Here is a 23,168-nt window from a genome sequence, read left to right on the forward strand (position 1 = left end):
TGATGCTCCTTTTACTTCTCTGAGCCATTGATTATTTAAGAATGTGTTGTTTAATTTTCCACATACTTCTGAATTTTCCAGTTCAGAAAATTTCTCCCTTTGTTTTTATTTCTGGCTCCATTCCATTGTGGTCAGAGAAGGTTTTTTTTTTTATGATGTCAGTCTTTTTATATTTATTCACACTTGTTTTGTGACCTAATATGTGGTCAATCCTGGAGGATGATCTAGGTGCCCTAGAGGAAAATGTATATTCTGCTGTTGTGTGGTGAATAAATTCTCCCTTATTTTTGAGCAGCAGTTTTGCTGAATATGGAATTCTTGGTTGATAGTTTTTTTTTCTTTCAGCACCTGAAATATTTCTGAGGAACAATTGACACTTAGTCTCATTTATGATCCCTCATATGAGATAAGTTGCTTCTTGTTTGCTACTTTCAAGATCTTTGTCTTTGGCATTTGACAGTATGACTATTATGTGTCTCATTTGAAACTAATTGAGTTTATCCTTTTTGTTGAGCTTCTTGGATGTGTATAGTGACATCATTTTTCCAATTTGGTAAATTTTCAGTCATTATTTCTTCATATATTCTCCTACCCCTTTCTCTTTTGTCCTTTTGGATTCCCATCATGCATTTAATGTTATGTGTGATGCTATTCTAAGATCCCTTTTGTTCTGTCCATTTTTTTAAATTTTTTTTCTCTTTTGTCCCCTCAGATTGGATAATTTCAATTGTCCTATCTTCAGGTTCACTAAGTTTTGTTCTGCCAGCTCAAATTTGCTGTCAAATCCCTCCAGGGAATTTTATTTCAGTTATTAAACTTTTTAGTTACAGAATCTGTGTTCAGTTTTCATTTTATAATTTCTATCTCTTTACTGAAATTCTCATTTTGTTCACATATCCATATTCATGTTTTCCTTTAGCTTTCTGAGCATATTCAAGGCAAGTGTCTTAAAGTGTTTGTCTATTAAGTCCAGTGTCTGGGTATCTTCTGTGATCATTTCTAAAACACTTTATTTTGTTCCCTTGAATGGCTCATCTTTTCCTTTTTCTTTGTATGCTTTGTGGGTTTTCTTGAAATCTGGTCTTTTGAATATTTTGATTTGTTAACTCTGGAAATCAGATTTTACCCCATCCCCAGGATTTGCTGAGAAATTTTATTATTGTTGAAGACTCTAGTAGTCTATTAAGTGATTTTTCTATATTATTTGTGCAAAACCTGTTTTCCTTGACATTTTATTCACTGAAGTGTCTGTTCATTAAGGTTGTATTCAGCTTGTATTATGACAGATTTCCTGGAACACCTGGACCTAACACCACCACTGCTAATAATAACAAAAATAGGAAAACCGTACCTCTCTCTCTTATTTTTTTTTTTTTTTTGCCGTTTAGCTCTGTGCTGGGGTACTCCTTTAAGATTCAGCCAGCCTTGCATTGAGCCTAAGGAACTGCCTTAGTTGAAAGCTTAAAGTCCCCTTAGGTCTTTTCTAAGCATGCATTTTCCCTTGGACATGGCCTTAGAAATTCTCCCATATATATAGATAGTCTGAATGCCCTATTTCCCCCAAAGAAATTCTCTGCAGCCTTTCATTGCGGCCCCTTCCATTCCATACTATATTGTATGTCTTATCTGTAACATTTGGCTCAGGCAGCTGCAGTTTGATTGTTTTTTTTCTTGTGTTTTAGTTGCCACGCCAGCCACTTGTCTATCTAGATTGAGTTCTGGAACAAATGAGAGAAATGAGTGCCTTGGCTCTGTTCTCCAACCTGTCACCAGACAGGTTGGAACAAACATTATTCACCCCAGTTTGCAAATAAGGAGTATTATGCTCCCTCCAGAACCTGGGACTAGGGACAGATCTGGGAAAACAAGATGTCCCCATGCTGAGCCATGGCAAGGATGGGGGAGGTGCTAGTAAAAATGCAGTGAGGCTGTTCTACTGTTTTTAAGTTGCCTTTTTCTTGATTCAACATTCACTTAAATTGCTGCTGTTCTACTGTTTTTAAGTTGCCTTTTTCTTGATTCAACATTCACTTAAATTGCTGTTAACTTTGACTGTTTTTCAGGGTTCTGAAAGTTAGTTCTGTTTGTTCAATATTTTTATGTGGGTATGGGATTTTGGAGCTTCTTATTCCACTATCCAGCTGACTTTGCTATCACCTAGCAGTAGTTTTTAAATCAGTTAAAAAGCCATTAATATTCTGCTTTTTAAAATATGTATTTAAATGGTAAATTGGTGTTTTGTTTTTTCTGAATGTGATCCACAATAAATAAAAGATCCCTTAATCATTTTAAAGCTGATATAAAGGCTATTTGATTAGCCCGAATGGTAGCATAGCACTTTGAGAATGTAAATAATGCTGCTGTTTAGCATTGATAACTGTACTACTGTGTCAGAAGTAGCTACAAAGACAAGAGACTTGCCTTTGTATTTCTTTCAGAAAACTCTTTAGTTAAGCAATGTGCTGAAAGGCATTCCAGTACAGTATATCCTAAAACAAATTACATTTCCCTGTAGGAATTACTTTATATTGGGAAAACATTCTCAGATGAAGCACCCAAAATAAAATTAAATGTATTTAGGTGATTTTTTATTTAGAATAATTTTTTTTTTAAGAAACGCTATAGAATCACCTGTACATTTGGAAATATCATCAAAAGTCTATAATTGGAAATTCTGGAAAATAGAAATTTCCAGAAACTGAAAAGTTTTAAATATTTTTTCTTCCTTTCCTCTACCCTCGAGGCTAGTCGTGAAAGGAAAAGAAGCATAGCCTAGTAGGTGGTAGGAATAAGGAAGGAAGAACAGTGCTATCTGTTTTAGTTTTGATAATATTTGTTTATATTTATTTATGTATATGTATGTACTGACAGTTATTTGTTTATGCTTTATATACTGATAATTACTATGCATAAATATGTATGCATGTGTGTGTGTTTATACGTATATAAATTACACATGGTTCTGTAAAAGCCAGTGGACCCAGCTTTAAGCAAAGGGACAATTTGACAATGGAAGAATGAAAGAAGGTAGTAGGTGCAGATCCACTTTGTATGTGACCAGAGTTGAGCAGATGGAGAAAAAAATGTTGAGGAAATTCCTTTTTGTTGCCTTCTGTTTTCTTACAAAATTGAGTTCTTTTTGGATAGGAGAATTAGTTTAATATCATACCTTCATTAGACATTGATTTTTCTGGTCAATAATTTTATTAAACCTTTTTAATTAAGCAAGTGTAATTTTTTTTCCATTAGAAACTATGTGATTGGAACATTCTTCAATAGAAACCCTGAGTCATTAAAAATACTTCATTCAGTGTCTTATATAAATGAGTTGCTTGCTAAATCATATAGCACTTATTATGTTAGCTTCCATAAATGTTGCTTTAGTGAGGTACACATCACTAACAAACACATGCTGTATGTTTTTGTTTTATCTATACACGGGGGATTTTTCTGAAGAAAGCCATGTTGTCTTGTTGGTTCGGCATGATTATGCAAACAAGTTGCTCAGTGACAAATTTGGCTCAATGGGGAGAAGCCATGCAATAATACTGCATTCATTGCATAAGTAAGAGCTAACTTGTAGTGAAGACTGAAAAAAAAGTTTGTTACTTTATAAAGCTAACATTTTGTGAAGCTAAGAACCGTGTATTGTCTTTGAGTTGAAATATATTGAAAAATAATTGAGTAAAATGTGTCATGGACTAATATGAGGAAGTTTTAATTATCTCATTGAAAATAAACTATCTCATATAAAAAATTAGATGGTTAATGTAAAATCATTCATTGACCACCATTATATTTATCAGTTCAAAACACTTCTAAACAACTGTGTAGTCATTTGAATTATGGGGATTTGAATATAGGAATTGATTGAAGCCCTAAACCTTTAAATGAAAAGACATTTTGACAGATTTATAAATAATGCTTCGTTTCAGGAATAAGCAAGTATTTTCCTATGCCAACTAACTTTGAGTCTGTTTATATAATCAACTATAATGCATGAAAAAAAAGAATTGGAAGATGACCTTCCTTCCCCATCCACTGTGCTTTCATACATTAAAGAAGACATAAAGCCTGAATCAGATAGACTTTTCCCATTGTTAAATTTTTTGTCTTCTTGCACATTATTTCCTGTCATAATACTGAATGCGTTACCTCTTTTTCATTTCATTTGTTTTCTTCTTTTGATCGAAACAGAGAAGATAGGGTTTGAATCTTTCAAAAAGAACCAATGGTAAAAAATATGACATATGCATGCAGTTGATGAACAAAAACATGATGAACAACAGTATGACTTAAATATTTGGTAATTTCTCATTCAGGTGTGAAAAGTTTGGTAAATGTGCACATTTGAAACATGCATGTTTGGAGAATTACTTGACATATACTGGCTTCTCAAATAATTTCTCTTCAAATATGTACAGAAGTTCAGTACAGGCGAAATATTGTGGGGTAGACACTGCTAAGAATTAGTAAAATCACTGTTTTTCCTGTCTATCCTCTTTTCTTTGTATAGCTATTCTTAGCTTTATGACCCATCTCTAGAGGATTGTGAATTCAGTAAGCAACCTTCTCTACACTGTCCAGTAACTCTTTTCTTGGTTGCTTTTTTCTATTGCCCTGCTTTTTGGGTTCAGAAATATAAAAAAAAACATAATTTTAGAAGGCTAATCTGTTACATAATTAAACATCTTATGCATTCAAACCAAATAGTAATGACCTAAAGATTGTTCAATGTTTATCACTTCTTATTTTTTCCATTTTGGTAGTGTCTGCCAAATTTTAGGTCTATTCCTTGCCCCATTCTCTATTCTACTTCTGTTAATTAGTTCTCTAATCCCAGTTAATTTTGGTGCCAACAACATTTTCATTACAGCACTCATCACCTTTGTTCCCAGCATGACTTTCAGCTCTTTACCATTCCTGCACTCAAATTGAACGTCATCCATCCATCCACCTTTCCATTCATGTATCTCTCAGTATATATGGTGAGCAAGCCTCCACTCTGAAAGAGAAGTCAGACAAGTAGATAGACAACTGCATCACCTTTTGGTATTTGCTGTAATAGAACTAATTTCAGACAGAGGGACATCAAACCTAGTCTAGAGGTATTTGAGCTCTTGGGAAAGGGAAGAGCTAGGCTGAAGTTTGAAGCACTTAAAAAACTAGCAAAGCAAGAAGGGAAGCAAAAGCAGCATTTTCTAGGCACCAAAATCATTTCAGATATCTAGGAGGGAAGAGTCTGTTTAAACATTGATTGTAAGAAATAAATAGAAAGGGAGAGGTTAGTCCTGGAGTCTGAAGAGGCTCCTTTCCTTTTTTATTCTGCTTCTGAGACAGCAGGATTTGTAAGTCAGACAAACTAAGGTTTGAATCTTTCTGTGTGAGGCCATCTCTGATTACCCTAAGTAAAATATCAGGCCTCCCCTTCCATTCCCTATTCCCTTTTGCCACTTTAATTTTCCCCAAATACTTATCATCATACGATATCCTTTGCATTTTACTTTTATATTTCTGTACTGCCTCTTCCTCCCTTGATTGTAAATGTAATATGAGTAGGAATATTTCACTGTTTTATTCACCTCTGTAGCATCTAAAACAGTGTCTAGTGGAGAATAGATGCTCAGTAGACTTTTGTTGAAGAAATAATTCTGGTTCCCATTTATTAAATAGCTATGTAACTTCCGGCAATTTGCTGAACCATTCCGAGCCTTAGTTTCCTCATTGATTTTATTTGTTTGAGATAATTTGTTTAAAATAATCAGCATAATAGTTCCACAGTTCTCTATATGAAATCTTTGGGATCAGATATATTTTTCAATTCAGAATTTTTCATATTTTAGAAAGGTAATAAGGAGCATATATTCTATATTACATGTTTTAGCAGTCTTTGATAGTAGCCTGTTACCAGCTAGTAACATTTCTGCCCAAAATATACAAATATTCACACTTAATGGGGTAAATGAAGACTCTGTCATAGTTTCACATCTATTCATGTCAAATTTTGCCTCTAAAAGAGTTTAAGTCAGCTTTTTCAGTCCAGTTAGTTATAGAATACTTTCATTTTTCAGAGCTTTGTGGATTTGGGAACATGGATATGGGATTTTGGACCTTGCCTGATACACAGTAGGTGTTCTATAAATGTCTCCCTCCCCTTTTTTTCTGCAGATAGTCACTAAACAAACCTCCGAGGATAGGTCTCTTCTAAGGTAGAGGTCATTCTCTGTTTTGTTCACTGATGTAAAGTGCCCAGAACACCATCTTGGACATAGTTGATGCTCAATAAATATTACTGATTAGGTAAAGGAAATGCCGTGTTTACAAAATAAAGTTGTAGCCTTAAGTATCTAGAGTAGAAAAAAATCCAAAATTATTACTATAAAGAAGACAACAGATTTTTGTTGATGTGATTATAATAAAATTTCTGTACATTTCTAAATCTTACATAATGTCTTCTCTTTTTATCCTTTGTTTATGTAACAAATGATGGATGGTTTGCATTACAAAAAGAGAGCTAAGTCTCATTCATTCCAAAAATATTTACTGAAAACCTACCATGTGCCAAGCATTGTGATTGCTAATAGGTGCAGTAGTAAAACGAGATAGATCTTGTCTCTTTTTCTTTGAAAAGTTTGAGTCAGTTTATGTAGTTCTTGTGCTGCCAGTGAGCAGTTAATTATGCTTCAGATCCTTTCACCTGTTACTCTCTCTGTCAAGTCTTCCCCCCATAGATCACAACTAAAGTCAATAAATGTGTCACAAAAAATATTTTAAATATAAAATGGAATTTACAGAAGGAAAATTACCAAGTTGCGGGAGAACATTAATATCCAAAAGTAATGTTCTCTGCTCCATTCAGAATATTTTTTTCCTATTCCTCATATGCTTGAAAGACGGCTGACTTAAATTTATTACATTTCTGAGGTTATAAACTATTTAAGTAATCTTTCAAAGTGTGCTTACCAAACGAAAATCTAGTGTAACAAATATTTTGAGTTCCATGATACATTTTAGTAAGAATTTTCTCTTGTTCATACAGTGAACACAGTGAATTCTCTTACGCATAGCCAGGCTGAATTAACTTGCTTTGATATTTAAACCACATGATACTGCAAATTGTTTTAATTGCACTAACCTATTGCTTTGATGCTTGATTAGATTTACATTATGCAAGAACAGAATTTTCTTGGGATGTATTGCATATTAATCCCTAGCTGCAAAATACTTGCAAGGAGCTCTGGAATTTCCTTATATACTTAAGAGTACTATAAAATTGTTCTTTATCCTCTAATTGTACTTACAGTGTGTGCACTGCTCTTCATATACAATTATCATTTGCTTTGCTCCTCTGTAGTTGTAATAAATTTCACCGAGGACATTCTTGTGGCCAACTCCGTAGACTGAAAAGAGTTTAGAGGAATAGTCTGTAATTAAGAAAGAGAAAGAAGCACACTAACCCTTAAAGGGATAAGCTATTATTTGCTATTGAGAAAACAATCCACATACAGTTCTTTATACTATTCTAATTAAATTAACAATCAGAGATATTATATGACGTTCTTCCCTGAAATTTACATTAACAAATTCTTTTGTTCACAGCATAAACAAATGTAAAAATTACTATGAAGTACTTGGAGTTACAAAAGATGCTGGTGATGAAGATTTGAAAAAAGCTTATAGAAAGCTTGCTTTGAAGTTTCATCCAGATAAAAACCATGCACCTGGAGCAACAGATGCTTTTAAAAGTAAAGTAAACCTTTTAAAGCAATTTTACTAAACTCATTTGTTAATCCACTTTACTGTTTCAGAATATTAAATTTGGCTTTTGTACTGGTGCATTTAGAAACTAGCATAAGCAAGGATCCACGCAATTCTTTAAAACTTCAGTATTAACTTGGTATAGCAAGAGCCAAATGAATGACAATTTTGTTGTTTCTGCCATCTTTAACAAAGTCCTAAGTGACTTTTTTTAAATGACACCCATGGATAATTTCTAGTTTACTAAGCCCAACCAGTGTAATGACTATGCATGAGCACCTAGTCTATTGCCATGTGGTTCTAAGTGAAATAAAAGCAAAATATGGTTTTTATGAGATTTTTAAGATACTAGAGACTGTCTAGTACTGGAATATTTATTTAGAATTATTATTTAGAATAGCTGTGCCAAGTGTTCTTATATTTCTGTTAACAGCCTTGGATTTTTTTTATGCAGTTCTAACTAATGTGATTTATTTTTAAGATTAGTTTCTTTCCTCTTGCCTGTTATTCATCTTTTTTCCTCAATATTTCAAATTTTTTGTCAGTTTAGTTAACAGATGTCAGAGAATTGATTTTATAATTTAATATCTTATGTACAATTACTCATAACAGTTAACTTCCAGTTCATAGTAAAATGTTTATATTCAGCATTGTTCGTTCCGATTTGACATTCGTAGAGCCAATGTATGGTAATTAAGTAAAATGTCAGGGTCTTGAAGGAGATGTTCATTTTAAAATGTCCCCAATAGATAGAAGACTGTATTAGTTTTTCATAAAAATAGTGTTAGAATTGTTTTCAAAACAATTTTATTTTTTGAAGAAAGTCACCGAGGAAAATACATTTGGGAATTACTAATAGATTCCAGTAAGAGCTACTACCAAAGTGGTGCTGGTGACAGTAGAACGTCATTGTGACAATGAGAGCGTTCATCAGTTTCTGTTTCCTTAGATGGAAAGTTGCATGTTAAAAGTATGGGAAAAGTTTATTTATTCAAAAACATCAACTTACAAATCACTTTTCTGTTCGCCCGCCCTTTAATTGAAGAGTATGTTCAGAAAATTATACCATTTATTTTTGTGCCTCTAATCCATACGTAAATTAAAATAGCACAGCTAAAAGCAGAAGTTAATTTCTAACTCAAAAGTACGTAAAGTTGAGAAAATTCTGATGAAATTTTTCAAATAAAATATTTATTTGTTTCATTCCTGGAGCCTAAGTTCTACAGAGCTATAACCTTCAATTAGTAAAAACTGTTTTTCATATATGCAGTCACAGAGTTTCTTAAAAAAGTAACTGAAATCTTTGAACAGCAAATTTGTTATCCGATAATCCTTCAAAAGCTGAAAAAAGTCCACATTGCAGAACAAAATAGCACCATGTATTTAATTTAAAAATTTTGGTGTTTTTTAGATGTTTAAAAATATTTGCAGTGGGTAATATGCATGTTTGTAATCTGCCGGGTGATTTCCATATTAATTCTTCATTAATGTAAAGCATTCTAAACTACTTCTCCCATTTCTGTATAAAAGCCATTTAGCATTATTGGTATATGAAATGTATATACCTGTATTTCTGTATCCTCTGTTGCATTTTGAAGAGGTGAGCAGTTTGAACGTCACCCCATTAAGCCATGTACTCAGAACTGGTCTTACAAGGTGGTTGTATTTTGGTGTGGTACATTCAGAGTTTGATGCTATCCTTTGTAAATCTAAAAACCTAGTATTTATCTACATGCCTAGAGACGATTCATCTCTGAAGGAGTGGCTCATATTTTTCATTACTAGAAAGTTATCTGTAAATCAGTATTCCACTTATTAATCCCAAAGGGGATCAAAATAGGGAGTTGGTTTATGAACCCATTTTTTCATTCAGTACAGCATATGTAGAAAACCCAAGTGGTAATCCACAGATGCTTGATGAATAAAGGTAGTTAATTTGAAGATATTTCAGCTAGTGTCATCATCCAGTAATGACAGGTTTCATTTACTCAGTACACAATATCTTTTCTTTACCTTTTGAATCATCTTATTTCTGACCAACGAAGCTTAACTTCCATTTTTGGTATACCAAGCTTTTTATCTCTAAGCAAAGATTATAGTTTGTCTTTTAAGCTAAAGCATAGATTGATTGCTCTGTAATTACCAAAACACTTTTACAAAAGATTGAAACAACTTACTTTTTGTTTTCTCCAAGAATAGAGAAAGAAGAGGTATTTGTTTCATGAAAGTAAATTAGAAGAGATATTTTCATTTGTGTATTTGTAAAGCTTTAAAAAATAAAATGTTAAGCATTTTATTACAGTGGTGGCTCAGCAGGCAGAATTCTCGCCTAGCATGCTGGAGATCCAGGTTCGATTCCTGGTGCCTGCCCATGCAAACAAAAGAAAAAATAAAAATAAATTAAAAATAAAAGGTTTCTATAAAGGAAGGTGGAGTAAATGAATTCTTAAGTTCATACATATGTTTCGTCTTTCCAGCTAAGATTATAAGTCTCTCAAAGCAGTGACTAATACTTTTATTTACATAGAGAGAATGACTTACATAGTGTATGTAAATATTTTTTAAAACTGTTTAAATAAATTGATCCCTTTCCTTCTATCTGACCTAGGTCTTCAGAATATACATAATATACATTAGCTTCATGCTCCTTGTATTTCAGAGACTGGTGAATATATATATGAATGTAATAAGAAGGGGCATGGATCAGCTGTTTATTAGTGTTTGCCTGATAAATAATAATAAATCAGGTGCCATTGCTATTTGTTAGATCACAAAGAGTTAACTCCACCTTTAGGGCTAGTTCTTGAAAAATACAAGAGAATATGAAATATCTTCTTCAAACAATTTATAATTCATAAAGGGGGCACCATCTTGCACAGAACATTTTTAATAATAGTAATGCCTAACATTTGACAAGCACTTAATAGTTTTTCATTCCCATTTTCTCATTTAATGTTTATTTAAAACTTGTGCTATAGTTAGGAGACCAGTGTCATCCTCTTTTCACAGATGAGAAAATTGAGGCTCAGAGAGATTAACTCATTTACCCAGAATATTCCAGAAAATTAAATTTAGTTAAGTACCAAAGTATAGAATAGATGTCTAAAATATAAAAAGTCAGAAATATATTGTTGCCTAATGATCAGGGTAATTAAAGAAGGTATCATAATATGTATGAAGTGAGAGTTTTCTGAAGATATTAGTGTGATTACAGAAATAAAGATATAGGAAAGGCTTAGAAGTAAGAATGAAGTGAGCGATTTAAAAATTATTGATGAGCTCTACGTTAAGGAAGACAGAATAGATGTGTTTCCTCTTAAGTACTACTGAAAATCCTGAACATTATTTATAAGACAAATAAAACAAATATTGGAAGCCTCTGAAAGATGGAGAGGAGACAGACCAGCTAGAGACTTTGGAACCCAAAGAATGACGTGTCATAAGTTCCTTAGGTTTTCTTTTTTTCCTTATATATCTCAGACTGGGTGCTAGAGTAGCAGGCAACTGGAAACACCGATGGGAACAGACAAAAAAATTCCAAGGAAAGCCTGTTCTCTCTGGCTAAACGACCAGGAAAGGGATAGCCTAGTAAGTCAGAAAACTTTTAACCAATCATTACCCCACTGTAACCAAGCTCCACAGTAAAAAATGTGCCCCATTCCCACCCACGCCAGCAAAGGCTGAGTGGAAAACCTAGACTGTCACCTCTCCAGACTGTATTTAGGTACCCCACCCCACCCCGCATCCCCATCCCTGTGGTGACAGAAAAAGTGAGTGGGGACCTGAGACTCGTTCTTATCAGGCACTAGGAAAGTCTCATCATCCCTCTACAGTGTCATTGGATTCCATTTCAGGAGCCTGAACTTCTACCACCCAGCTCCAGCAATAACCAGGCATCCACTGCTCCCACACCTCTGGGGTACTGTCAGAGGATACCTAGTGGAGAATCAGAACTTTCATCACCACCCACGAGTAACAAAGCCATCTCTCTGTGGTTTCAGTGAGGTCACCCGCTGGGGGAGGCGGGTGAGGAGGAGGTGAGGAGTGGGGTGGTGGTGGTAATTAGGTACTTCTACTCCTCCCAGCAAGGAAGGTATCAGTGAGGCCTGGTGAGGAATTGTAAATCCCATCCCTCCCCAGCTGTAATAAGGAGCTCTTCCCCTTGGGTGTTATTGGAAGCCCGGGGGGAATTTGGATATGGTTGTTTGAAGCTGAATGGACCCCAGAAAAAATCATGTTCTTATAGCTAATCCATTCCTATAGGTGTAGATCATTGCGCATGGGACCTTTTGATTAGGTTATTTAAGTTGTGGTATGCCCAGGTGGGTCTTAATCCTTTTACTGTAGTTCTTTATAAGAGATGGAATTCAGAAAAGCTGAGAGAGAAAAGCTAGCGGAGCTGAGAGAGGAGAATACGCAGAAAACAAAGAGAAAATCTGCAAAAAACCAGAAGCTTGAAAGCAACAAAACCCAGGAGAGAAGGATCAGCCAATGCCACCATAGCAGAGGAGCTGAGAAGATCTCCAGTAGCTGGTCTTCAGGGAGAAAGCATCACTTTTTTATGCCTTGATTTGAACATGGCCATGGCCTCAGAATTCTAAGCTTGTAAGTTAATAAATCCCCATTGTAAATGCCAACCAGTTGCATTTTGGCAACTTTAACAGGCTGAAACAGTGGACTTATTCCCACCTGAATGTAATGCAACAGTGTCTCTACCTTTCCTCTGCCAGAGTGGTGTCAAAGGAAGACAGTTAAAACAATTTAAGTAAGATGCAGAGTTTCATAAGGTAATATCCAAATTGACCAGGTTTCAATAAAAAATCACTGTCATACCAAGAACCAGGACAATCTCTGAATGAAAAAAGACTATCAATAGAGGCCAACCTGGAAAAGACAGAAATGTTTGCATTATTCAACAATGGTTTGAAAGCACCCATCATAAAAATGATTCAATTACAGATATGCTTGAAACAGATGCAAAAAATAGAAGACTGAACAAAGAAATAAAGATAAGAAGAACCAAATGGAAATTTTAAGACTTGAAAATTTAAAAATTAGAAATAAAAAACTATCCATGAATGGAATAAACAACAGAATGAGTGGACAGAGGAAAGAATCAGTGAACTGAAAGACAGAATGACAGAAATCATTCTGATCTGAACAACAGAGAATATAGGCTGAAAAAAAAAAGTGAACAGAGCCTCAGGAGTCTAGCATTCATTTCATTGGAGTCCTGGAAGGAGAGGAGAAAAAACACTCAAAAGAAATAAAGGTTGAGGGTACACGGGTGGTTCAGTGGTAGAATGCTCACGTTCCATGCAGGAGACCTGGGTTTGATTCCCAGACCATGCACCTAAAAAAAAGAAAAGAAATAAAGGTTGAAAATTCTCCAAATTTGGCAGAACACAGATTATATATAGATTGTATACACATATATATTATACATATTGATAGTTTATATATAAGAAGCTGAGTGAACTGCAAATGGATAAACCAAAGAAATCCACACCAAGACACATCATATTCAAACTTTTGAAAACTAAAGACAGAAAAATTCTTGAAGCAAGAGAGGAATGACACCTTACCTAAAGGGGAAAGATAATTCAAAGTACAGCAAATGTCTCTTCAGAAACCATGGAGGCCAGAAAAAAGTGGCACAATATTTTTCAAGTCTTGAAGAACTGTCAACCCAGAATCCCCGAGTGCAAATTCCCTTAGGAATGCAGGGGAAATCAAGGCATTCTTAAATGACTGAAAAAAATTACACTGAAGTGAGTGAAAATGAAAATATAACATATTAAACTTTGTGGAAACAGCTAAAGCAATTCCAAAAGGAAAATTATAACACTACTAATACATATTAGAAAAGAGGAAAAAATCCTTAAATCAGTCATCTAAGCTTCCACCTCAAGAGCCTAGAAAAAGAAGAGCAGAATAAACCCAGCGCAAACAAAGGATGGAAAGGGAAAGCATAATGAACAGAGAGGAATTGCAGTCCCTGGCACTTATCCCAGAGAAATGGAAATTTATGTTCATACACAAACATGAATGTATATAACAGTTTTATTTGGCTTCAATGGGTAAGTGGTTAAACAAACAGTGGGAACAAACCATCGGCATATGTGATAACCTATCAGTCTCCAGGAATTATGCTGTGAAAAAAGTTACTCCCAAGCGGTTAGATTCCATCTCTATAATATTTGTATAATTTGATTCAATTTATGTACTTCATGACTCCATTTATGTAACATTTTCAACATGATAGAATTACAGAAATGAAGAGTAGATCAGTAGTTTTCAGGAGCTAAGAAGAGGGTGATGGAGAAGGAAGTGTGGGTATGGCTATAAAAGGGCAACATGAGGGATTCTCATGGTGATTTTGATGGTAATGGAAATGTTCTGTATCTCAATGGCATCAATGTCAATGTGCCAGTGTGGTGGTTGAAATATTGTACTATAATTTTGCAAGATGTTATCATTAGGGGAAATTGTGTAAATGGTGTAGAGGAGCTATGTATTATTTCTTAAAACTGCCTTGAATCTATAGTTACCTCAGAAATTTTGAAGAAAAAAATTTTAAAGAAAAAATGATGAAGTGGAAGGTTCTTTTTGTGAAATAAATAAGAATGAGGTAGAAATGTGTTTTATGAAGTTTGGACTTAATTCTTTATATAATAAGGAACTGACGGAAGTTCTCAATTACAAGGTAACACAAAGTACATGAATCAAATTATTTTGATCATAGTATATAGAATAAATTGTCTTCCACATATAATTTTGGAACATGATTGTATTTCATGAATGTCTTCTAAGTATCTTAATGTTTGGAAATTATTAAAAGAAACCCTTCCAAAGGGAAATGAGGTTGCCTATATATATTAGTAGTTTAAAAAGTAATAACATATTGGGTGCATGGATAGTTCTCTGGTGGAATACTCGTCTTCCATGCAGGAGACCCAGGTTCGATTCCTGGACTATGTACCTAAAAAAAAATGTATTAGCATTATGAAATTGCATGTAATTGTCTATTTAATACATAGAGGTTAAATCCTAAAACTGTACCGTTACTGGAAGTACTGCTTTAGGAGAGATTGATAGATGTGCTTCCTTTTTAGGTATGAGTTAATACCTTGGTGGTGTGTTTTTTTTTTTTAAGTCCGTTGTTTGGATCTCTGATTATGCTTTCCCATTTGAACAACACTGTAAATGATGGCTACATTCCTGAGCCACGGATCTCTGAGAATCTGAAGGTTTTTGGACTGTCTCCTCAGACAAATGGACCATCCACTTAATTTTTCATACAACAGGGTCCATAGGCCTCCTGAAAGCTCTCTATGAATATCAGGTTTAAGAAGTCCTATCCAAAGAAAAGTTCCAGTGTATGAGTGTATATATTTAAGTTCAATATAGCCATCCCAAACCAATTACCTAGCAACTGTCTGTTTTCTTGCACAGTACCTATGCAGCTACCACATGGGATCTAAAAAATGTTTTTAAATATTCCCTGTTAACAGGAGGTTTACAATCTAGTTTAAAAAGCAAGTATCAGAATGAGAATGGGGTAGTTATGCTTTATTTTAGATTCAAAGTATTACTGTTGTGGTAAATTGCAACAAGTCAAGGAGACTTACTGGTAACCAACATACCATTGTCTTTTCTGGGCATGTGTCTATGAGGAGGGAAATATAGCTCCTTATTTAAAATTAGTATCAAATAAGTAACAAAATGAAAGGGAAAACGAGGGACGATTTATATTCATCAGCAACAAATTCAGACTTTATGCTGGACCCTGGGGATATTGCAATGAAAACATAGACACCCTACCCTCAAAGAGTTTACAGTTTTAAAGAGAAAAAAATTGTTCAGGGATAGAATGAAAGAAAAGCTCCCTCTGGGCTCAAGTACGTAAAAAAAGATTCATAGTGTATGTTGAATCAAATAGTTAGAAAATACATTATTGTATTAGAAAGAATTACCTTGAGCAAATTACTTAACATTTTTGAGCGTCTGCATCCTCATCTGTAAAATGGGATAAATAATGGATAATGTAATAAGATATTGGATACAGAGCATGCTAGTTAATAGGTTTTGTTTTTTTTACAATTTGGTAAGCTTTTAATTTTTTTACAGCCTCATTGAGGTATAATAAACTGCACATATTTAAAGTGTGCCATCTGCTGATCTTTTTAAAAAGTTTTCATATATTTCATATATATTCATATATTCATATCATCCAAAGTATACAATCAGTGGCTCTCAGTTAATCACATAATTATGCATTTACCACCACAATCAGTTTGAGAACATTCTCATTGCTCAAAAAGAAGCACAACAAATCGCATACCACTTATACGCTCCCTAATTAATAGGTTCTTAATAAATGATAGCTATTACTATTATTATTGGTTCAAATGACCTAGATAAATGGCTAGATTAGAGTACTCAAAAAGAAAGAAGTAGGGTATTCAGTGACAGCACAACATTAAGAAAGACAAGGTGAACATTACTTGTTTTTCAATGCAATAGGGAGACTTGCTGTCTGTTATAAAAAAAAAGTATTGAGAAATAATAGGCATAGTTACAAGCAATATATACTATGTTTAAAAAAATTGTTACTGTTATTCTTAATTGGTCTCAAGTAGTTTTTTTGGTTGTTTTTTTTTTTAAGATGACAGTAGCTTTTATATGCGGCAATCTTTTATAATATAAAAACTTAACTAACACTTACTCATCACTTTTTCAGAGATTGGAAACGCTTATGCTGTTTTAAGCAATCCAGAAAAACGAAAACAGTATGACCTTACGGGCAATGAAGAACAAGCTTGTAATCACCAAAACAATGGCAGGTTTAATTTCCATAGAGGTTGTGAAGCTGATATAACCCCAGAAGACTTATTTAATATATTCTTTGGTGGTGGATTTCCTTCAGGTATTTCAATATTAATTATAAATATTATATTTTTTAAAGTTGGAGATTCTCACCTCCAGTTAGATTATATAGAGATTTCTCTACTTTTTCTCCTGTAATTTTTCAAAAAAAGGTAGATAAAAATCTTACTCTAATCTGCCTTTTTTTCTAAAACATTTTTTAATTTAAAAAAGAAGTGCAAATAGTCTGCATTTTATATAAAGCTGAAGAGAGTGGAAAACCAAGAGACACTGTTACTCTCTTAGGTAAGTATAATGGAAGGTATCCTATGCCCTGAAAGACCATTTGACTTGGGTTCTCTGGAGATCATTGTAGCTTTTTCATTAATAATGTTACAGATTGTTAATTTGGATATTTCTGGAGGTACTGTCTGTTGAAATATTAAAAAGTCTGATTCCTAGCTTATACGTAATATGTTTTTTAAATTCCTTTAAGATAGAAATAACTGCTTGAGTTAGGGTATCAACATGAAATATTACAGAGATACTGTCAAAATGAATATATTTTATAATACCAACATAAGTAGTATTGAGCTCTACTTAACATTTACTCTGAATTATATGGAAATTAAAGAAATTAATTTTCTTTAAGAGTAGTTCTTCTAACCTTGTTAAAATTATAGCTCCAATCTTGTTTACAACTTTTACTTAAGGTGCTAAATAAATATCCTATTCAGAATTCAGAGAATCTTTGTAAATTTAACAGTAGAATTTGGCCTGGTGATGTTCTCTGAATATTACTGAAAGAGGTTGTGTTAGTTGATGGGCATTTTGGAAAACATCTTTGCAAAAAAGGGAATGACTGAAACTATAATCTGTATTTTGATATGGAATACAAATTGGCTCTCACAAAAATTATGAAAGCAAATCCTTTTATTATGCTTTTCAAAATATGCTAAGAATAATCAGAGATTTTGGGGGTAATACAGAATTTTCTTCTTTTAGTTATTTTGCAGTTCTTTTCTAGTTACGAAATAGTTCACCTTGCTAGTTGAAGCCTTGGTCACAGTATCTGAAAACAACTTGAACATCCATTAATGAGAGAATATTTGAATAAATTTTGTTTCACTGGTATCATAGTATATAATGTAGCTGTTTAAAAAAATAATTAAAACTCTGTCTTTGTATCTCTAGGGATGTTTGTGATACAGTGTAAGTGTGAAAAGAAACTTTCAGAATAAAGCTCCAAGTTAGTAAAAACAACCAACCACAGCAAAATACCTGTATATATGTAGTATTAGGCAGGAACTTTTCTTCAAGTTTTCATAGAGAAGAAGAAACTCCTACCTTTTTTTTTTTAATTTTTTATTTCATTTATTAAACATACCAACAAACAAACACAAACATTCTTACCATGTGATCATTCCATTCTACATATATAATCAGTAATTCACAGTATCATCACATAGTTATATATTCATCATCATGATCATTTATTAGAACATTTGCATCAATTCAGAAAAAGAAATAAAAAGAAAACAGAGAAAAAGTTGATACATACCATACCCCTTACCCCTCCCTTTCATTGATCACTACCATTTCAGTCTACTAAATTTATTTTAACATTTGTTCCCCCTATTATTTATTTATTTTTAATCCATATGTTTTACTCATCTGTCCATAAGGTACATAAAAGAAGCATTAGACACAAGGTAGTCACAATCACACAGTCACATTGCAAAAGCTATATCATTATACAATCATCTTCAAGAAACCTGGCTGCTGGAACACAGCTCTACATTTTCAGGCAGTTCCCTCCAGCCTCTCTGTTATGCCTTAACTAAAATGATGTAATCTATTTAATGCTTAAGAATAATCTCCAGGATAACCTCTCGACTCTGTTTGGAATCTCTCAGCCATTTACACTTTATTTTGTCTCATTTTGCTCTTCCCCCTTTGGTCGAGAAGGTTTTCTCAATCCCTGATGCTGAGTCCCAGCTCATTCTAGGATTTCTGTCCCATGTTGCCAGGAAGGTCCACACCCGTGGGAGTCATGTCCCACGTAGAGAGAGGGAGGGCAGTGAATTTGCTTGCCATCTTGGCTGAGAGAGGGGCCACATCTGAGCAACGAAAGAGGTTCTCTTGAGGGTGACTCTTAGGCCTAAATTTAAATAGGCTTAGCCTATCTTTTGTGGGGTTAAGTTACATATGAACAAACCCCAAGATTGGGGGCTTAGCCTATTATTGCTTTGGTTGTCCCCACTGCTTGTGAAAATATCTCAGAATTCTCCACTTGGGGAAGTTGAATCTTCCCCCTTTCTCACCATTCCCCCAAGGGGACTTTGCAAATACTTTTTTATTCACTGTTCAAGTCACTCTGGGAATTACTGGGGCATCACTCTGGACAAACCTACAAAATGTCATGCCCTACTCAAGGTTCATGTACTATGGTGTTCAGTCAAGCTGTCCACATAAGTTATATTAGGAACGGCACTAGTCAAAATATAAATTTTGTACCAAATAAATATTTTTTGCTTTAGTCTCACACATAAGTTAAAGGTTTAAGTTATTAATTACCATCTATTTTTAACACCCTGCAGTATTGACACTCCTTTGTTCTTTCTCATGCAAAAACATTTTTAAATTTGTACCTTAAGTCACTATCATTGTACACTCTAGGCATTCCTGGATTATACCATCTCAGTCTTTATTGTCCGTCTTTTCTTCTGATTTCATTTGTATCCCCAGACCTCCTCCCTCTCTCATTCTCACATTCAGCTCCATTCAGTGTTCTGTCGTTATTGTATTACAGTTAGTATTGTGCTATCCGTTTCTGAATTTTTATAATCAGTCCTGTTGCATAATCTGTATCCCTTCAGCTCCAGTTACCGAATGTCTACTCTATTTCTATCTCCTGATGGTCTCTGTTACCAACTGAAGTTTTCCAAGTCCATTCACTAATATCAGTTCATATCAGTGTGATCATACAGTATTTGTCCTTTTGTTTCTGGCTTATCTCACACAGCATAATGTCCTTAAGGTCCATCCATGTTGTTACGTACTTCATAACTTTATTCTGTTTTACAGCTGCATAATATTCCATCATATGCATATACCACAACTTGTTTAGCCACTCTTCTGTTGATGGACATTTTGGCTGTTTACATCTCTTGGCAATTGTAAATAATGCTGTTATAAACATTGGTGTGCAAGTGTCCGTTTGTGTCCTTGCCCTCATGTCCTCTGAGTAGATGCCTAGCAATGTCCTACCTTATTTTAAAGTAGATAAAATCTGGGAAGAATTATTCCCTTTTCTGTCAACTTTTCACTCATTAGGATGAGAGGGTAATAAGTATTCACAACTCAAACGTGCATGATTTTAGCAATTTAAAAATACTAAAAAAAAATATTTAAAAAGATATGGTTTTCCTGGTCATAATTCCTCTTCCTAATTTAACATTGATTTTTATTTTCCAGGTAGTGTACATTCATTTTCCAATGGACGTGCTGGCTATAGCCATCAACATCAACATCGACACAGTGGACATGAAAGAGAAGAAGAAAGAGGAGATGTATGTTTATGATATGAATAAAAATTTTTAAATGGCAAGTTTCAGCTCAGGAAAACATATAAAGCTGTATGAAAATAGGGCAAGTTGTTTTAGGAAATAGTGAGCTTTCTCTTACCAGAAGTATACAATAGAGACTAGAAAATCCCTCAGGAATATTGTGGGGGCAGGAAGGTAGAGATAAGAAGAGTGGAGGGTGGTTGAACAATAAGACCCCTTTAAATTTGATATTCTGTGGATCTAATGAAGATACACCTGCAGTATGCATTTTTGGAGGTAAATTCGTACTCTTAGTCCTAAAGAATTTAGAATTAATAATGAAAAATATTAAATTGGCAGTAACATTCCTTGTTTTATTGCAGTTATACCCAACTGCATATAGCAACTAAATTTCATGATGTGGCAATGTAAACGGAAGGAACAATAGAGTAGAAGTTAACTGGGCCTCAGCTCATCAGCCACCATATCTCATCCTCAAATCCAAGATAAAAATCGTTTTGCAATCTATTTCTTATCCATAGTCTCTCTATGTGCATGAGAAAGAGACAGAGACTTTCCATGCGTGTAAAAAGAGAGTAAGTTATATCAATGTTTTCTTTATAAGAATCTCCATATTCTCCTGAAAAGTTTTATTTTTAAGACTCACCCTAGGAGGTTTGGTATGATCAGGCAAGATTTCAAAGTTCTGAACCAGATGATCTCTAATGTGCTTTACCTCTAAATCTTTGACAACTGTTGGATTATCCATTTACAACTAGTTTTATTATAATTTGTTATTCTTTGTTATTTTTTTTAGGGAGGTTTTTCTGTGTTTATCCAGTTGATGCCTATTATTGTATTGATCCTCGTGTCATTGTTAAGCCAGTTGATGGTCTCTAATCCTCCTTATTCCTTATATCCCAGATCGTAAGTAACTAAGCGAAGTTTTACAAAAATAAATTAATACTATTTCTTCTCTAGCTTCCTTTAAAGAATCTCCTTGTTACTACAAGTGTACCAGATTAACAGACTGATTTAAATATCTCTCTGTCTAATTTTCAAAATAGTTACTCAAGGGATACATTTGTACCGTGTTGTTAATTTACATTTCTTCCACTGTGGATAAGAACAGAAGTACATATTAAAATTTGATAGCAGTTTAAATTTTGATAGTCATATGTTCCCATTAAAGCCAAAAAATATTTCAAAAGACAAAAACAGAGTAGTAACTGAATTTACATAGTTTATATCATTAAAGGGGAAAAGACTTTACTCTTCTGTTTTAATATATTGATATATAAAATCAAATATTATTTCTTTGTCCTTGTGAAGTATTGTTTCACAATATACTTTATGTAAGAGATCAAGACATAAAGGAAATTTAATCCAGCATCCATTCTAGACAATTTTAATTATATCCAATGAACATAAAGAATACTTTGTTATGTTACTAGTGAGTTTATAGTGTTAAAAACAGATTGGTCTAAATACAATAGATAAAAATTCTTCTAGATGAGATTTTTTGTTTGTTTGTTTGTTTGTTTTTTTAACATGGGCAGACACCAGGAATTGACTCTGGGTCTCCGGCATGGCAGGCAAGAAGTCTGCCACTGAGCCACTGTTGCCGCCCTAGGAAGACTTTTGTTAGCTAAATATTTAGAGAACTTTATGAGGACTTAGTGGTATTAAAATAAAACACTTTTTTATGATATAAAAGGTGGTTTTGGGCAATTTGAGATAATATGAAATACTACCAATATTAACTTTTTAATTATCTTTTTTTGTTGTTGTTTTGTTAGCTTCATTTGTAGTAACCTATCAGAGCATCTAATTTAGTTAAAAAAAAAACTAATGATCATCTCTTTTACAGTGGATCAGGGCAAACCATTAAAATGCAGACAGAAAACTTGGGTGTCATTTATTACGTCAACAAGGACTTTAAAAATGAATACAAAGGAATGTTATTACAAAAGATAGAAAAGAGTGTCGAAGAAGATTATGTGACTAATATTCGAAATAATTGCTGGAAAGAAAGACAGCAAAGTAAGTTTAATATTGATATTTTAAAACTTTGATTTAGAGTTTTGGAGTTGCTTTCTGTAGATTTTCCTGCTCAAAGAATGTTCTGAAATTCCCTGACACATAATAGGGGCTCAATACATAAGTGAGATAATATGCTTTATGCACATTTGGCCTAATGTAGTATTTAGGGCATAGTAAGGACTTAATGATATTTGTGTTGTTGCTATTATCAATAAATATTTTGCAAATAATACCAAATTTCACTGCATGTAAGATGTTGTCAGTTGTAAGATCCATCAGTATTTTGTGTGCCACTGAAAAAGAATTGCTGACATATAAACTATGCTGTGTAATCGGTTTTAAGATATATCCTATTTCAGAGTTGTGAAAAATGTACATCTTAGCATCAGTGAAATACAGTATTTTGAAAATTAATTTTCCACGTGTTCTCTCCTGATTATCAACTGGTGAATAATCTTTTTTTGCTGCTTTTTTCTCAGTTAGTATGATTATTAATAATAATATTAAGTTTAGGGTGGCCAGCCCTACCTTAAACAAAGATATGCCTATCAGATTTATGACACAGATTTCCTTCCAGAAGCTGAGAGCAAAGGCCAGACCTCTCTGTAGTTCTAGGAGTTTCCTTTCTTATATGTAATATGAGTGGTGATGATGAATGGGAAAAGGAAATAACTGGTATCATATATACAGTGCCTATTGTTTTAGTCACTTTTCCAAGCACTTTATCTAACTTATTTCATCTTCACAACAACCTTATGGTATTATTATACCCATTTTACAGAAGAGGAAACGGAGGCAGAAATTGCTTAGTAACTTTTCTGAGATCATAGAGGTAGTCAATGATCTAAAACTAGGCAATTTGTCTCCAGAATCCAGGTTCTAAACCTTTGTAATGCCTAACTTTATAGGTTTGTTGTGAAAATTAAAACAGGTAATACAGTTAAAGTACTT

The 23,168-nt window shown here is 33.7% G+C and overlaps 1 protein-coding gene and 1 long non-coding RNA gene across 8 annotated transcripts in view; one reads left to right on the plus strand and one right to left on the minus strand.

Moving 5' to 3' along the window:
• Positions 1–23,168, plus strand: part of DNAJB14 (DnaJ heat shock protein family (Hsp40) member B14) — a 75,003-nt gene that overhangs the window by 34,976 nt on the left and 16,859 nt on the right. For 6 of the 7 annotated variants that reach the window (XM_077142697.1, XM_077142704.1, XM_077142698.1 and 3 more), the window contains 5 exons: positions 7,600–7,745; positions 16,502–16,687; positions 20,104–20,198; positions 20,992–21,101; positions 22,045–22,217. In XM_077142697.1, the coding sequence (XP_076998812.1) occupies positions 7,600–7,745; positions 16,502–16,687; positions 20,104–20,198; positions 20,992–21,101; positions 22,045–22,217 (710 nt within the window). Of the gene's footprint in view, positions 1–6,071; positions 6,127–7,599; positions 7,746–16,501; positions 16,688–20,103; positions 20,199–20,991; positions 21,102–22,044; positions 22,218–23,168 lie in introns of those variants that run through there. The other variant, XM_077142703.1, reaches the window with a different exon arrangement.
• Positions 4,779–11,683, minus strand: LOC143668111 (uncharacterized). The gene is made up of 4 exons (XR_013168310.1): positions 11,541–11,683; positions 9,936–10,123; positions 7,302–7,400; positions 4,779–5,005 (listed from the first exon to the last, which is right to left on the minus strand). It is a non-coding gene; the product is annotated as an uncharacterized LOC143668111 (long non-coding RNA).

Source organism: Tamandua tetradactyla, chromosome 24 (genome assembly GCF_023851605.1).
Source record: "Tamandua tetradactyla isolate mTamTet1 chromosome 24, mTamTet1.pri, whole genome shotgun sequence".
Classification (NCBI taxonomy): domain Eukaryota; kingdom Metazoa; phylum Chordata; class Mammalia; order Pilosa; family Myrmecophagidae; genus Tamandua; species Tamandua tetradactyla.